The sequence below is a fragment of the Pelecanus crispus genome, chromosome 9 (genome assembly GCF_030463565.1).
Source record: "Pelecanus crispus isolate bPelCri1 chromosome 9, bPelCri1.pri, whole genome shotgun sequence".
Classification (NCBI taxonomy): Eukaryota; Metazoa; Chordata; class Aves; order Pelecaniformes; family Pelecanidae; genus Pelecanus; species Pelecanus crispus.
This window is the reverse complement of record NC_134651.1, coordinates 33899318-33917781: the sequence shown is the minus strand read 5'-3', so window position 1 is coordinate 33917781 and position 18464 is coordinate 33899318. Positions and strand designations below refer to the sequence as shown.

General features: G+C 43.5%; 1 protein-coding gene across 1 annotated transcript in view; it reads right to left on the bottom strand.

Annotated features, from left to right (window-relative positions):
• The window catches only part of CACNA1B (calcium voltage-gated channel subunit alpha1 B), a 310510-nt gene that overhangs the window by 126748 nt on the left and 165298 nt on the right, over positions 1-18464 (bottom strand). The window contains exons 9-12 of the mRNA XM_075716221.1: positions 13301-13357; positions 12491-12565; positions 10440-10529; positions 6508-6717 (exon numbers count right to left, since the gene is read on the bottom strand). Coding sequence (XP_075572336.1) covers positions 6508-6717; positions 10440-10529; positions 12491-12565; positions 13301-13357 — 432 coding nt within the window. The remainder of the gene's footprint in view (positions 1-6507; positions 6718-10439; positions 10530-12490; positions 12566-13300; positions 13358-18464) is intronic.

Sequence of the window (18464 nt, the reverse complement as noted above, 5' to 3'; positions counted from 1 at the left end):
AGGAAGGAAAGGATTACTGCTTGGTCACCCATCCAGCAGAAGCATGAACAAAACCCAGGTATCAACCAGTGCAATGTTCCATCATTGGACCGATACATCCTGCAAGCATACATGCAAAACCAGAATATCACAGGAGAAAAAAAGCTAGTAAATGCCCTAAGTAAAACAGAATCAAGAAATATTTGATTAAAGAAAAAAAAAAACAAACCCAAACAAACAACAGGAAACGTCAGAAACTCAGAACATCCAAGAAACAACTTCCTTCTGCTGCTCTTGAAAGAACCACCCAACTTGTTATTTCACAGCTGATGACTTCCATCCAGACCAGAGTTCAAAACAGGCAGCAATAGCTATATTTCAGCAGATATCAGGTGCACTATGAAGACAAGGGATGGAGGCAATGAGGCAAGGAAATATGAACATAGAGAAAGAACTCCTTTGGCAGAAGGAATTGACTTGAAATTAATCAGCTTCTCCAGTGGACAGATCAGAAACACAACTTCTTCTGACATGGCCCTGCCCATATAATTGAAAATGTAATTTTATTGTTTGGACCTTCTGGTATTCAGACCCCACACATAATTTAATCTGCCTTAAGCAGAAGCATTTTGTAATGTGATTTAAGGAAAAAAGTTTGATACAAATACTCTTATTTAATTTCAAATTTGTGCTATTGTCAAAGGCTGTGCTAGCATCTTTTTGCCCCATACATTTGAATTAGATAGTTAGCTTCTCTTTTTTGTCAATCACCCATGGATTAACTCCATTTCTGCCCCGTCTCTAAGTCCAATGTCATTAGGAGCAGGTGCCGAGCCTGCTGCTTTGGATTCCTCTGCTTGTCCTCCTCGTACATTAAACCAACCAGGAGGAGAACCTCGGCAAAGTACAACTTCCCCCTCTTTGACAAAGCAGACGTGAAATGTTCAGCAGACATGAATAAATATGCTCGCTTCAGAAAGCCTTTTCCTCACAATTGCAAATGCTGCATATTTATATCCGGAGGGAGCTAGCTATCTACTTCAAAGGCAAACACAACATCATCAAAAAAGGCCTAATTGCACCGAACACATGGTTCAGCATTGCGCAGCAGACAAGGAAGATATTCTCAGGCCGTAATGGCTAAAATATTGTTTTCAAATATTGTATTTATCAGAAAGAAGACATTCTTGGTTTTGCACAGATAGAAATTTAGGAGCAAGTTAAAGATCACTGTAGTGCTAGCTAGAGAAACATCGAGAGAGCTCCTTCATGAAAGACAGCCACAGGGGAGAGGAAGACTGATGAGAGGGCTCTCAAGTGAAGTTTTACTGATCCAGTCCTAAAACCTTCTCACCATGGTCCCTAAAGCCTGCCCCAGGGAGGCCAGAGCACTCTGGTTCCAATCTTCTTCCACAGCTTTAGCCAGAGGAAGAGGAGACCACCACCACTACCATCTCTGCCAGCCTCCTGCGCAGCACAGGGCACAGAAATGCACTCACCAGTTTCCACATTGGGCTTGCAACTTCTGCTCAAGTTACAGCATATATTTTTAAAAGGCACAGTCCTGACTGAAAAACCCTTAAGGCTGCACCTCCACTGTATGCCCACATTATGGATTTGTTGGTTTGTTGCCCTCACCGTTGAACATGCATCTTTGCTGCTGCTAGATCTCAGTGATGATTTTCTAGGCTAGATTACAGAGTTGTCTTCTGACAGAAGTCTCTTTTTTCTAAGAATACCAGCAACAGTGGACATTACCACAAACAGATGACAATCATGAGTGGCTGCATGAAATATATACTTTTATAGGGAACTGCAATTTATTTAATCAAAGCTCCATGCTTTGGTGAGCAGAACATACCATGTGTCCACGTGCAGTATGAGGAAACTCCTGCTGCTTTGTGGTGCTGGAGTCGTTTCCATGCAGAGAAGGAAAATCTTTGATCTAATTTGGGGACAATTACAGGGCCATAAAGTATGTCTTGTTCTTCACCATAGCCCAAGAACTCAAAGAATTCCTCATCAGCTCTTTCAATAAGACTAAAGAAATCCCAAGCCCCTTTCTAAAGCTCCTACAGTTCGTTTTTCAAAGCAGTTGCAGCAATATGGAATATCAAGCAGAGAAAGATAATCAGAACAATTCAACAGCAGAAAAGTTAAAAGAAAAGACCAAGGGAAAAATAAATCAATGCAGACCCGTAGGCTTTTACCAATCATTCTTTAAGTAAAATTAATTTGTAATGTAATTAAACTTTTCCCCAGAGGGACAGGTATAATTGAATTAGAGGTACCTGGGTAGAGTTTCAGTGTTTCGTGCATCCTCCCAGACTGTACCACACTCCTCTCCCACTGCTACTACAGTTCACAAAACTTCTCACCAGTTCATTTCCAAGCACCTTCCATGAAACAACATAAACAGAATTGGCTAGTTCTCTCTTGCTCTACATCAAGACTAGCCAAGTCCTGCTCCTCCTCTGTAGCCAAGTTCACTCATCATGGATTACCTTTAATGCCATTTTTAAACTCTGTCACTCTTACAGTTAAAGTATTTTGCCAAGTATTTCCAGGAGCTGTTTAAAATCCCCTGGACTCGTGATATCTTTTTCTGCCCTCCTATACCTAATGGATTTGTGCACAAATCTTGGGCAGAACAGGGTTTTTGAGGAACACTCCTTGAGGGCTAAACCACAGCTGGGCTTGTTCACAAATGTGTTTGCTGCAGGGTTAATCAGGCTGGCTGCAGTTTCGTGCATGCAGGAGTGAGAGGTGCCAAGTCCAGTCTTACCATGATTGCAATAACAAAACAACGTTAGTCCACACAAAGTCCCGCGTACCTTAAGGTGTAAAATATTCCCTGCATTCAATATGAAACTTTAGATTAGTAGGAAAGATTGTGCTATGAAAACTATACCATCCTCCAGGAAAACAGGCAGAAACCTTTAGGTCATTACCAATGCAAAGACAGGCATGAATACAGTACTACAGCTCATCATCCTGAAAAGTTGGGAGTGTTTGGAGGTACGGGATTCTTGTAATTTAAGAGGTTGAACTTGTAAGCCTTTTCAGCGGACAGTTCTCAGAAGTTCTTTGTTCTAAAATTATGTTAAAATAGGTTTCTTCCCAGAGTTTCCATTACACTATGCCGTAAGACAGACCAGAGACAATCCTCCCCAGAAGGAACCCATGGCACCCCTGCTTCTTGTCTTGGACAAAACTATCTTTGGGGTGGGGAAAAAAAAAAAAAAACAAAAACCCCAAGCAAAAAAACAAGAGAAAACTATCTAGTATATCTTACAATTTCCACAATGACCATTCATTCTGCATCTCTGGCTTTTGTTCTCTTTGTCATGGTGGCTAATCTTGTACCACTCCATTTAAAGACGCAATGCTTATACCTGCATGAAAACATCCACAAAACCTATGATTCCTCAGATATTCTGGTTTTGTCTGTGACCCACCTCTGTGTTGCCCTTCACCAATTACAGTGTTGTTTCTAGCAGCATTTATCTGTAGCCACTAGTATTTCTTTTAATGAATCTAAGGGTCTGATATTTGAAACACGTGTCTAGGTGTTTCCTTATTGACAAAGGACACTCAAGACTTACAAGTAAATGGCAGTGCAATGATGCAAAGACATACAAAGGGCAAACGAGACATAGGAAAGCACGTATGGCTGGGAGGATGCTGAGGATTTAACTCCCAAGAATACATGGTTCTTTGGTGTTTTTCTGACTTCATTAAAAATAAGTCAATGGGATCACTCATTCTTAGCTAGGTGGTACCCTAGCAGCAAGAAATTACAGTATGCTACTCAAGTGTCTCTGAAATTAACTCATAATACTGGGTGTTATGGATACACACAGAGCTCCTGAAAGAAGGATCCACCCCAATCCCTGATCCCAGGCACAACACAATCTCAACCTTCCCTATTTTTTGTCTTCAGCTGAGGTAGGTTTGGACCCTAATTCATGGCCTATGTCCCACATATATTTCCCACTTGGAGGTTGTCCTGGTTTCAGCTGGAATAGTTAATTTTCTTCCTAGTAGCGGGCATAGTGCTGTGTTTTGGATTTAGGATGAGAATAATGTTGATAACACACTGATGTTTTAGTTGTTGCTAGGTACTGCTTATGCTAGTCAAGGACTTTTCAGCTTCCCATGCTCTGCCAGGCGCACAAGAAACTGGGAGGGGGCACAGCCAGGACAGCTGACCCAAATGGACCAAAGGGGTTTTCCATACCATATGACATCATGCTCAGTATATAAACTGGGGGGGGGTTGATCGGGGAGCAGCAATCACTGCTTGGGAACTGGCTGGGTATTGGTTGGCGGGTCGTGAGCAATTGCATTGTGCATCACTTGCTTTGTATATTGTTATTATTATATTGTTGTTATTATTATTACTATTTTACTTTATTTCAATTATTAAACTGTTCTTATCTCAACCCAGGAGTGTTTCTTACTCTTACTCCTCCAATTCTCTCCCCCATCCCACCGGGGTAGGGGGAGTGAGCGAGCGGCTGTGTGGTGCTTAGTTGCTGGCTGGGGCTAAACCATGACAGAGGTGTACCTTTAATTCTAATCAACAGAAACATCCCCTCCAGCTCTCATATGAACATTAAGTAGAAGTTGCTGGCTCATGCATTTTTTTATGTTCTTTTAGAAAAGTTACTGCATACAGTGTTCCCAGAACTGAGCTAGTAAATCTGAAGCCTTCTTTTTGAGTTGAAAGACATAAAGTGTTTTTTTTCTAGACATTTAGCCCTAATTCAAGAGGAAATCCTAAGCCTCAAACTTCTAATTACTCTGCCAATCCAGCTCGTTATTTCCTCTATTAAATTTAGGAAATGAATAAGCAAGACTGACTTCTCTGCAGTTTGTCTCTCTTTTCAGTCTAAATCTTGGGGGGGGGAACAAACCAAAAACCCCAAACCCAGAGTTGAAAGAAGTTTCTGTCCTTCTTGTGCATCTCTCATTATAGCTCCAGTTACCTAGTAGTATTAAATATTTCAGCAAACATTAATAGGGAGTTAAGTCAGAGCAGCTAGTGCTCTTGACCTTTTACATCTATTAAAAAAAAACTTCAAAAGTTTGCTTCCTTATAACAAGGTAAGACCTGAGGATCTGGGGCTAGAATTATTTAAGTATCTAATCTATCTAGAAATCAAGGAAAATTAGGTAGATAAGTATCTTTAATGATCTAAGCTATAATTATTAAGTTAGACTGTTTGAAATATTTGGGGTTTTTTTCCTAGTCTTCTGTTCACCTGAAGTACAGAAGTTTTACTTAAATTCTGAATTAGCCATATCTGAATATCAAGTGCTGAACAAAAGATTTGTTCCTGGTAGTTTTATAGATTCAAAAGTAGCCAATACAATGGCTCTGTCTTCCAGAAACAAAGTTTCCATTCCTTCCCTTCAGAAGGAAAAACTTGCAATGTCCCACTTTCCGTGTCGCCATATTCTTACCTTACCAATTGCTACAAGTTTTCCAGCACTAAAAGTCATGGCCTACAAACTTCACTAAAATAAACAAAAAAGCTCTCTCCCTCACCTTCCACATTTTTTTAAAACAGGCTTCGTGAGCAAGTCTGAAGCCTCTATGTAACACTGTGATGTGTAAAAGGCTCTGATTGCAGAAAGCTGCCTCCATTTATTATTCATCATAGGACAAAACAATATACAATTAAAAAAAAAAAAAGAAAAATCATACTTCAAAAGCTCTTAATAGACTATCTGAAGCCTAAACTGATAGGTGACCACAGGAACAAAGCTAAAATAAAAGCTTTTGCACAAATGTAGTATAATCTTCCATATGGTATTATTTCTATCACCATTGCACATATTTTCACAGAAGGGTATCATGACATCTATCCTATCCAATCACACAGTGTTAGTAAGGAAGGCACGATTACCAAAAAAGACCTTCTGTAAAGTTGCAACCTTTTAAAGAATATGACAATAATTGCTACAACTGTAGTGAATTAGTGTATGATTCTGTAAGCACAGATAGACATTTTTATCTCCCAGGTAGCCCTGGCCATTGCACGTGCAGCTACCGCAGGGACATCAGAGCTGGCAGAGCTTTAAGTATGTCCACAACAGAAATCACGCATGGATGCAGATCAGCTGCAAAGTGGCATGAATTCTGCAGTTGTCTGGGCAGATGCTGATTAGAAAAGAGAAACCTGCCTTTACCCAAGTACAGAGCCATTCTCCCTTCTTTCATAAAGCCTGCTACACAACAAATCCTCCTGCCATGTTACAAGATTTAAATGTGGTTGAATCTGAAATTTCAGATAAAGTTTAGGGTAACAATCCCGTCTCAAACCAGTATCATGTCCTGGTGGATTTTTTTCTGAATTGTGACTCTTGAGTTACTAGAACCACTCATTAATACATTTCTGACTCTCCTCTGAGGGAGGCATAGGAAGCCGAAAACCAGACCTCATGTGGATGTGACAGCAGTGCTGAGTGATCAAAAATGCAAGACCTCATTAGAAGAAAGGCAGAGTCCCTGGTACTCACACAGCGCAGTGGTGAGCTTCTCCGGCTGGTCATAGTGCACCATCGCGACACAGAGCGTGTTGAGGGCAACCACGCAGAGGACAATCCAGTAGAAGCTCTGAGCTTTCACCATGCGCCGAATAAAGAACCGGAACATTTTCTCTTTCCTCCTGAAGTAGGACGAGCTCTCGTTCTTCCCACTCTTCAAACTGGCACGGGCAAAAGGAGATCCTGGGACAGAAAGAAGAGTCACCACACCATATCCCAGCAGGCAAAAGGCTGGAGGATGTTCCTGGGCACACAGACTGTCTCCCAAGCACCAGAAACACAGCTGAGCAGAAAGCTGGGCACATTGTCTATGGGCTGAGCAAGGGCATCTCACTTGCAATGACATCATGAGGGATGAAAGCTGGGACTTGAAAATTTCATGAATGAATGCCCAGTTCCACCATCTAAAGAAACTGGGCTTCCAAGCATTTGAAGCAATCTTGATTGTCCCAGTTTAACTCCTAACTTTTAGGTTCCCAGTTGTCTGGAGGGACAGAAAATACCAGGCACAGTGGTATTTCAGCCCGTGGTGTGGAGCACATCCTCTTGGATGTGGGTAGCTGGCAACAGGCAAGTTGGTCCCTATTTCCCCTGCTCCAAGGACTAGGCAAAGACCCAGTCCTTACTACTGAATTGAGTGAAGTTTCCTTATTTTACTCTCCAACTTCATGTATTTCTGTGCCAGAGGGCTCAATCTACCTCCATGTATCTTATTTTGGGCACAGCTACTCATTTGTATCAATTCTGCCTCTATCAGCTCCATTTTGACTCTGTTCTGAAACCCTGGAAAAGAGTCAAATGTTTTAACAACAGGAAGCTGACAGAAGAAATGATTTCTAATGTAAACTCTCTCCCTGTGGTACCAGGCACTGCTCAAATGAATGATGCAAAGGTAATCTCCAGCCAGTGCTGAGGCAGGAGAAATCAGTGCATGTTAGTAATAAACACATGCATCCATTGAAGTTCATCTGCAACAGCGCAGATGCTGTTGCAAGCAGGGCAAATCATGATTGCCACAAGCTGTCCACTACTTGTTTCACACTGTGCTGGCACCCTGCAGAAATTGCTAGCAAACCTTGTTTCAAGATGGTTTGTGGCAAGGTAATATGCTATTGCCCTTCCCCATCATGGGACGGAGCCTCCCAGTGGGTAGGGCTGTCCAGGACATACACCATCCTGTCTTGGACCAAGCACCGGAGAGCAGGTGACTTGCATGGACTGTCACTGGAGATGGCTGAATTACATGAACAAAGTGTTCTGGCTGCAGCAGCCAAATTTTTGAGTGTGCTTGCTTACATTCAACACTTGGAAGGGGTGGGAATCTCACCCTGTTTCATCCTGCAATAACATTAAACTCAGCACCCACAGAAAGGATGAAGCATCCAGATGTGACAGCAATGGGTTCTCCAAGCCTCACAGCTACACACGAGAGTGCTGCAATATCTCCCCAGTAGAAAGCAAGCTCCCTGCTTCATTTCACATTTCTGGCCATCCACTAACATGCCAAATGCAGAGCTGGCCCTGGCCAGGCTTTGAACGAACTCCTTACGGAAAAGTTCAGTGTGCTGGTTATGTTAGTTTGATAATCCTCCCTTTGGCGGTTCAAAAAAAAAAAAAAGAAAAAAAAATAGCGCTGTTGCTTAAAGACAACAAAATCAACTACAGGTTAAGACATAGGCTGAAATGTATCATAATACTGCTTAGCATGTTAAGACCTTTCAGATACTCAAGCCAGTCTATACTCTCAGATTTGCATGGGAATAGTCTGCTGCCCTTTCATCCCCTCTCTACTAGCTCTACTGATCTTCCAGAAAAGAAAAGCAGCGGTATTTAAACTGATCTAAATGTAGAAAACATCCACTTCTGCAGACTCCTGTGTCTGGCAATCAAGACAGTGTCCTGTGTCTGGTACAGCGTGGAGGGTGGGAAGCCAGAAGGAGTCAGCATCTACTGCTGCACGCTTACTAGTGCAGAAAGAAAGGCTGAGAGTTAGGAGGAAAGAAAAGAATAAATGTTAAGAACAACTCCAGAGAACACACTGGGAAGTGTTTACCACTATAGAGCTTTATAATGCAATTATAAGGCTCATTGAGGTACTTGTGTTTGAATTAAAGTGCAGCATATTCAGTCAATGGCCAGCAAGAGACCTGTCAAAGTCTCTACCACTCTGGTCTGCATCTTCACGTTGCACTCAGTAATTATATTGTTAGTTCTTCCACAGTCCTTATGCTCCCATCAACAAGACATTATAGGAAACCATCCAAAAAAACCTTTTCTCAAAAACATATTCTTTATGCATAATTGCCCATATGATCTGATTGTTTATGTTATGCAGAGTTTCAGCATTTTCAGGAGCCTGCAGAAGTATCTGCTTTATCTATTTCTTCTTTTCTGCCTTGTTCCACGAATCAAAATCAAAACCACTTTTCCCAAGTGGGTGAACCACCCGCAGAAGGTGGAAAGCACTGCTGTTATTTTCCCTGCCATATGCTCCCGAGACAGTTCCCAGCTCTGCATCAGATTATCCACAAGTCCAGATGCTCCGTCATCCGTTGCCACCTGAAATGCTGAATTCAAAGATCTGTTTGCGTGGCATGGGTGCCCAGAGCCTGGAGGGACTTGGATGCGAATGCAAAGATCTCATAATTATTGCAACCATGAACAAATGTTCCAAAAATTACCATTCCTTGTTATCCATGCAGAGATCCGAGCTGCCCAGAATAAAACAAAACAAAAACGCACACGATTGCTGCATTTTTGCCTTCTTTCAGGAACAAACTTCTCAGAGAAGTGTCAGCAGTTTAGCCACAAAACCTGCAGCCTGCTCAGCCTGGGGGATTGTGGCAGTTCAACAGTGGGTGATGGTGTCAGTAACATGCTGAGCAACATTCATTTCCTGCAACCAGGTCTTCATTTAAAGGGGAAAAAAAAAATCCAGCAGCAGCTGTAATCTCTTAAAATGTTAATGCCAAATTTCCAAAGAGCATTTGAGGCACTCATGCTTGCAAGCATATATGGACACGTACTCTCAAATGTACAGTTTGTGCTGCTACTCTTATGCATCCAGGATTTGCTGCTTTGTGGTAGCTGGAGTAGCAAGACATTTCTTTGGAAGATAATGAGAACATCTGCTGCTTCAGCAGCAAAACAAAATACAGACTCAAACAACAGGGACAGGAATAAGCAAAATAGCAAACTCCAAAGCAGTCAGGAAGATGTCTCCCCAGACAGCAAGTAAAAGCCCACGACTGAAAGGTCTTTCTGCTGATGTCCAAAGAGCTCCCCTTAGACAGGGTTCTGTATGCTCAGACCCTGCCTCCCCTTGCAAACCCCAGACCTGCCTCCTGCCTCTCCGCCTGGCAACGGTCTCAGGAGGGAGCTAGCTCGCTGTTAGCTGCAGAACAAGCAGTACCTCTGTAGCCTGACAGTGTCTTGTTCGCCAGAGCTGAACATACTGAATTTGCACCATCAATGCTACGCTCTGCAGGACGCCACACTCTGCATTGGAGGTATGTGGGTAACTGTGTGACTAAGTGTCCACTTCCTCTCCTCCTTCCAACAGATGAGGCTTAGCAGTATCATTTGACATAGTTGGGTTTCATTAGCATGAATGAGCATGTTCCACGCAGAATCACAGTATGGCCAACGCAGCACAGATTCTGCAAGCATTTCAGCAGGGCTCTTTTCAAGGGTGCAGCATGCAGTAGCTGAGCAGGGCAGCATGGGGGAGAGAGTGAAGCCACGAAGCCATTTGCTTTGGGAAGTTGAGTGCTGCTGCAGGAGCAGTGATAATTCTCCTTCTTGAAAGTGCAGCTTCTGGAGCAAAGGAGCCACTCAGAGGAAACATGACGTGAACACATTTAGGTGGAGATCTAAACCTTGGGGAATGCAAAGCCAGTACTCACCAACGGAGCAAATGTCTGTGAAATGGTCCTCACCTTCTTCAGCATGAATGAGGTCATTTTTGCTCTTCTTTATTGCAGCTCTTTTCAACACTGTGTGCAAATTAAAGAGAAAATGCCCCGTGAGCATTCAGAGTGGATTCTCTCTCCCCCTCCCTTCACTCTCCAGGGCCAGCATTTACTTCCCAATGCCAGCTTAAAGCTCTCACACAAGGGTAAGCTGGAGCAAATCAGACAACCTACAACCTTGCAGGGTTTCTGCATGCTTCAATGCCAGGGTTGTTTATTTATTTAACCTTCTAGATCTTGAAGGCTTGCCAGGCACAGGTCTGCACACTTACACTTCACCCCAGCAGATGCAGGAGGGTGGGGGAGTCACTGCAGCTGCTAAACCTTTTAGCACAGCAGAAAGGCTGGGCAGGGTCAGTGAATCTTTCTGAGCCCCAGTGGGTTATGAGATGAGTGCTTCTATCCATTAAAAACATTAATACTGTTTACAGTGTGCGCCATTAAGAAGTTAGCATTTACGGTGCTCGAATACAGTTTACCACAGAGCAATGCCTTAAGCAGCAGAAATGCTATGTCGAAAGCAAGTGCCACAAATCAGTGAACACACTCTTAATAGCACCCACTGTACAATTCCGTCCCTTGGGGGATGTCATAACTCTTTGAAAACACACTTTGTCCAACAGCATCTTCTGTGGGGAGGGCAAATATTGCTCCACCATTTTACTCGACAGGGAAAGAGAACTGCTGAGGTCTGCACTGTTCACCCAGTGCATGATGGGTAATGCAGCAACAGCATGGACACTGGTCCCATGACCACCTACCTGCAAAACCTTGAGAACTAGCAGAAAAAGATATGTTGATACAGTTTTGTAACAGCTTCAAGACATACAGTAACTAAGCACCATTTGCTATCAGCAGTAAGACACCCCACGGTGTGGTGATACATACTGTTCAGTAGGCACACACAGCAAACCCACTCACTCTACAGCAACTACCCTGGGGGTAGGTTCATATGAGAGGGTCCCCTCACCCTACACAAATTTCCCTGCCTTGACAGAGAAATGGATGCAATTCTTCCTCTGCAGCTAAGGCAAGCGTTAGTGCTTTTGACACTTCAAGGAAACGCCCAGAACATCACCCAGGTTCGGAGAGGCTCGAAGAGGAGAGGATTCTCTGAACCTGTGATCTGGATCCAATTTTTTGCAAACAACTGCTTTTGCTCTCTTCTTCCCCACCCAGCAGTAGGCTGAATCCTCAGTCCCAGCAATACCAGCTGTTGGGTCCTTCAGGCTGCATCTGTCCCAGTGCACTCCAGCATGTCCAGGGCCATCCCCCGCACTGGAACATAACCAGCCCTGGGAGTAAAGTTTTACCACACTCCCTGGTATGAATCAAGCCCCTTCTTTATCTTCTCCCCAAAAAAACTCCTGCATGTGTTTAGCAATTAGGTTGTGCCATCTCTACAAGCATCTTTGTTGCAATGTCCCCCTGTTTTGGAGACTAAGACAATTTACCAGCATAGATGTGGGTTGCTCCATACCAGTTGGCTTCAAGGCTGGGAACATTGCCGGGCTCCTTTAGCTTACTAGTATAGAGGGAGTCTTAGTACACCTGGGTCTTTACTCCATGGCCTGCACCCACCTCTAGTTTGCTTACACCACTCAGCTTTTTGGACTACTCTTCCGGACACTCCTTTCAGCTCAAGACTAACAGCCCTGGCTGCACCCATGTGCTGGATAAACTTCCCCAGTGCACGCACAGCCACACACCCACACGCACGCAAGAAGATTTGCCAAGCACACCTCAGCCCTGACCTTCTTCAGCCCCAGATCTTCCATCCCCGAGTCCTCCCCGAGCACAGGTCACCAGGTTGACCAAGGTGGGCTAGCAGCTAGGTGCCTGATGCCCCAGGGAGCTGTGTGGCTCGGAGCAAGGTGCAAAACCACCCAGGAAGCATCGCCGGTGACCTGGGCGCGTGGCGCTGAGGGGGACAAGCACTGCCCCACTGTGCCGCCTAAGCCCCTGGTGATTTGCAATCCACTCACTGTTGTAGCTGCTGCCGCTGCTAGTCTCTGCCGGTGCCGTGCCTTGTTGAATCGGCCCTTCCGAGGCGGCCCTCCCTGACAGTGAATGGGAGGAGAAAAAAAAAGAGGAGGGAAAGGGAGGGGAGGGGAAAGGAGGAGACATGGGAGGACGAAAGATGGTCAGAAAAGGGAGAGGGAAGAATCTTTAACTGAACTTTGACTGGCTGTTGCATCCTAAGAGCTCATTGGTCTGGAGACACAGGGAGAGCAGTCCCCATAGCCTCGCTGCACCTGTGTCCGAAGCTCAGTACCTCCAGCCGTCCTGCAATGCTAGGGTCACACGTCGGAAGATAGGATCACCACACCCTGTTATGTCTTACTGCTTACAAGTAACAGGGGTCTTAGTCTCTTTGTCAAATCCATTTGGAAACCTCAGTTTAAAACCCTGCCTTCTCTCAGTCAATGCACTTCTCTTCTGGCATCCACTCTGCAGCCTACCCCCGCCAACCTGTGCGTAGACAAAGCCAGCTATGCTCGGCAGAGACTGATGGGCGTCCCCATCATGCTGCGGTCCCACAGGCAGCATAGGGACTGACCGACCCCAAGGGCAGATCCCCATCCCAGTGTGGTGTGTCACATAACTGCTCATCATCCACCTGCAACCTCAGAAAGACCCGATACGGGAAAAGAGACTCTTTAGCCCAACTTATGCCAAGTGCATGCAAAAGCATGTTCCTCACACCCTCCTGGTTACAATGGAAAGCCATGTCAGCGTACAGCAGGTGAACCTCTCGTATCACAGGAGGAAAACTGCACAGCAAAATGACCTACCGTCCAGAGGAGATTTCTCTTCCGCATTCTTGTCTTCCTCTGCCAGCATGACCTCCTCTGTAAAAGGAAAACCAGCAAGGTTCAACCTCAGATTTATCATATCTATGCTCTAAAACCAGCTGAGCTGGATGCAGCAGGCACCTGTCCCAGCTGCCACCAACCTTACTCCATTGTATCGCCCAGTTACACCAAGTCTGTGGAAGAAGGGATGGCTCAGAGAGATGTGTTTCTTACCCTGTGCCCCTCTTGCACAGGAGGAGGAGGCCAGACAATCCACTGGAAGACTGTAGCACTTCCTCCATGATTTTCCTCTTCACAATGAAACACCCACTCCAGTTTCTTTACCAAGCTATCTGGAGAGCCTTCCTTCAGACCCAAGCAAGACCACAGGCCTCCACAAGCCAGAGGATGGTCCTTCAAGCCCAGCCATGTTGGAGACACTGTTTGAGGAGTGAAAGGTGCTCTACACCCATTGCTGCTCTTCTGTCTCTGTCAATAAGATCAGGACTCCAGCCCAGAGAAAACAAATCTCTGTCTCATGGCACAGGGTAAGACAAGTAGGGCTGGCTGCTGCATGTCAGCTGTGCCACATCGCAGGGGACAGAATGTTACCAAATAGCCATTGGATCAAGTCTTTGTCCAAATAAAATCCACAGAAAAGTAACCATGGGGGAGTTCTGACTAGCACAGTTCAGGTTGTGCAATACATGCAAGACTGCCACCATTGACTTTCCATTGCTGTATAACTCATCTCCAAAATATAAATTTATACTTTCCTGCAGTAAAAGAGAATTCAGAAAACACCAAAAAAACCAACCCCCAAAACTGACTCATTTTTATTTACATGAAAAGCAACAAAATTCCTGAGGTTTCACAATGCAATTGTCATCACCCAATTTGTAATACATGCCACGCTGCACCAATACTTGAAACCATACAGTTCATACAGTCTGAACCACAGATTTTAGCTTGCTGCTGTAAAATTGTATAAGGATTTTCTTCTAAAGGACAATCTAAAGCAAACAAAATATTGAGTTGGCAGCTGGTAAACTGCACACTTCCTTGTATTATTATACATGACAAATTCTTTTGCGCGTTTGGCATAGCTGTAATTCGGGATCTTACTAAATTGTCTGACACTGTATTCCCACAAAATTTTTCTTTAAAGTCCATTTAAGCCATCCTAGATGGAAGGCTAACTGAAAATAAAAAGAAATACAAACAAACCACAGGCCAAGCATCAAAGTGTGTAGCTGAAAGCTGTCTGGAAGAATACTAGAGGGATCAGCACTACCACACAAGCCTTATATAATCTCTTTATTAATCATCTGGGAGACAGTGAATGATACATTAATAAGACAACAAACTGAGAAGGCTGAAAAATAATATTCAGGACTGAGGAAGACTTGAAACCCAACCAGAGGAGAACAAAATAAAAAAAGTGCAAATTAGTGCACCAGAGACATGGAAGACGAAAACAATGGTGTTCAGAGAGGGTTAAAAAATGTCAAGTGAGGTAACAACTTTAAAATGCATTAAATCCTTCCAAATCCCCACAAGCCAGTACAATTCAGGTATTCTCCAAGGCTCCTTAAAACAGGTCAGAAAACTGAAATGGGCTTTTTGATAGTTCAAGAGAGATCTCTCGGACACCTCAGAAACCAAAAGGTTCTTCTAAAGTCTTGTCTTGGGAAAAACTGTACTGGTGTTTTGGGGTTAAAACTATGGAAGGAGTTAAACAATTAATAATGAACATGACTGGCCTAAAAATGTAGAAGGGATGGTTTAGATATGGAGACCTCTTCCCAAAGGCAGCTGGACAAAGGGCCTGCAAATGTAAAACACAAAGCAAAACTCTGCTGGCAGGAGCATGAGCTCAAAATGTTAGCACAGTAGACATTTTCCTATAGATTTTGTCAAAGCCTACATTGCTCATGGAGTGTGATTTTAAAACCTTTATAACATATCTGAAGGTGACATACCCACATCACTGCACAGGGCTACGCATAAAAATGAATCTAGCTCCTAGTACCAGTAAAGTCAATAGTGCTACGCAGACACGCCTGCACTCTTGTGGATCCAAGGATTAGTTCAGTCATCAGTACTTCAGGGTTCTCCATTTTGTGCTTCTCTGCACAACACAGATGTGGGTTTTTTCCTATGCTACATACTAGCAAATTGCAGTGAAAATTCAAAACCATTTAGAGTGGAGTATACATTTAGGTCTTGTGACAAAGAACAAGCACAGGAAAGCAAGCACATCCCAGAGGAGCTCTTCTGCCACTCCCAGAAAGAGAAGCTGACTTTTAGATGGCATTTAGTAATTAAATGGACTAATATAAACTACTGCAGGGAGTGGACACACTGCCGTACAGGTGGTGAACAACAAAAGTAATGAGCTAGCAAATGTCAGGAGACAAGGAGCTGTTCTTCAGGGGCTACACCCAGATGATTGCAATGCAAGAGAGCTGTGTCTGCAGAAAGGAGATCTCAGCCAGACCCGGCACACTTACTGGTCAATGCTCTGAGGGTTGCTGGTTTCAGTCACGTCTTGTTAAAAAAAAAAAAATTAAAACACTCCAGGAAAGAAAGAGCCTATTTGCTTAGCTGGAAGCCCAATTCTGCACTTCATTCATATCAATGCAGGAAGAACATCATTGTACTGGTTCCTTTCAAAGATCTCCAACTCTGAGAAGGAAAAGAAATTCTTCTTTTCCATGGTTTCCGAGTGGCCTCTTGTTTTGCATGTTCCTGTAATAATTTGTCATGACTCTCCACTGTCCTTTGGGCAGCAAGGAAGGAACAATCCTGAGTCCCCAGATCATCTCTGGGGACTGTGAACTATATGAATACATTACCATCACAATTTGCAATGGTGTACTGATGCCATCTGATGTTCCAGTGTCACCTGTGACCCCATGGCCAGACTGATGAGAGGTTTAGCCAGACTGAGGTTTCAGAAAGCAGAGTGACAAATGCCAGTGGGACCTCAGAATTTGTCAGGTGTGACAATTTGGTATTAATGTATCTTCACCTACAAAGCACACACCCTTTCAAGACAGCTCTGCAAACCAGCTGAGCCTTTACCCCAAGTTCAGGGCCCTGAGTTGGTGCCCAAACATATCTTCATCCATAGACATACCTCACCAGGGCTCAGTTTTACTGTTCCCTTAAAAGAAACAAAACCCAGGTTTCACCTGTGCAATTCCATCAAGCCTGACTCCCCTCCACCTTTTTTCCCCAGTTCTCTCCCATGATAGTCACTCCTGTCTGTCTTGTATCCTCTGGGAAACCAAAGGACCACATCCACTCTAGTAGGGCTTTACATGGTTTTTAAAGCCTGCTAAAAAGACAGTTCAGCAGGCTTTCATCATTGCTAGGATTTTTTTTTTTAACCATACATCATCCTGAGCAGAGCATCAGAAGTTGCATTGCCTTTAGTCATCACTGCAACAGAGAGACTGGAAGAAGATAATTAGGACACTTGAAAAACCTCCAAATAACAGTGCCTCTACATTAGAAGAAATATTCAACAAAGAGACAACATCAGATCAGCAACTTCTAGCCTCCAAACAAAGGCACAGAGGCTTTGCTAGGATATCAGTGAGAGGCGTCTCAGCAGTAAGATTAATTGCTGGTCATTAAGTATTGACAACACACAGCATGTTACAGGACTGGAAAGAAAGGCAAACCTTATACTGAGGAACTGGCAAGCTGAACAATACAGGCAAAGCAGCAGAGAAATATGGTGCCCCTTCCCTTTCTGTTTGGCATGGGGAGATAGGACATTGTGGGCTCAAAAGAAGAGCAGATTACAGGAAATAACTCACATTCAACAGGCAACAAGTTAGAAAAGATGGAAGAACAACTGCATTTAACTGCTGAAGCCTCAGACTTGTTAAATAGAAAAAGTGAATAAAAATGTGTCCCTTATAAGAAGCCGCCACAATCTCACAGGGAACTCTAATTTGTCTTTCTGGCAATTATCCTCCCTTGCCCATCTCACACACATTGCTGCCCTTTTTCATTGATGTAGGTGTCTTTTCCCAGCTGTATCAAGGGTCTTGTTCTGCCTCTTCTACAGAAAGCTGAAACCTGAAATTCACAAAGCTTTGTCATGTCAAGGAATGGCATTCAAGTTACAGTGAGCTGGAAGAAAGAGGTTAAACCCATTCCCAAAGCCTGCTTACTCCAGGAGAAAAGAATCACTCACAATTAGTGCTGTGTGAAAGAGATGGACTTGAAAAGAATTAAAATGCAAAAGACATGCAACTTGATTAGCTCTGAACTGAAAGACTTCCAGTTTCTGAGCAAAGTGTTTTCAAAATGATGCATGTCCTTATAAGATAAGAGAAACATCTTCAAAAGAATATTTGTGGGCTTATAAGCGCTTTACTTTGTGCAGAGAACTTCTAGTTCTCCACTCTCCGTTGGAAATGCAGCATGACAGCCTAATAGTTGCTACAGTTTTGAGGAGTTTAATGGAGAAAGCAGCAGTGGCAAAATCATTTGCATGGATTACATTGCTTGGCTTCACCACTTTTTAATTCTGAAAGGCACAACTTCAAATCGACTTGCTACTGCCTTTGCACGGAGCCCAGAGAAAACATGAAATGAAGAGCAGAGCCTGTCACAGCATGCAGCAGGTGGAACAGAACAGGGTTTGCTTGTCACCCACAAGACTTTATTTGATATTGGTTGAACTGAAGAAGAGGTGTTTGGGGAAGAGAACTGTTGTCTTGTGCCTAGAGGAGCAACACAGTGCAAAGCATTGCTTTTGACGCCTACATCAGCTGACTTTTAGTGGTAGGAAGAGTTGGTCCCTTTAAAGAATTTACTAAAAAACAGACAGTTGACTTTATTGTTCAAGACTAAATTTAAGATTACAGGTCTGTTTCTAACTGATCCATACAGTTAACTTCTAAATGATACAGAGAGTCAATGTTTATGAGCTTGACATGGCAATTGCCATAAGAATTTTTGGCCTAAATTCTGTGAGATGCAAGAAGTGAAAGGATTTGATCGTTGCTTCTGGCCTGTAACTTGCATTAGTTTTGTAAGACTAAAAATCTTGCAGATTTGAAGATGCTTACAGATTTATAAGTCATTTAAGGTGGCACAACATTTCTTCTTGACATCCTCAAAAAGACTCTACTGAGTTACA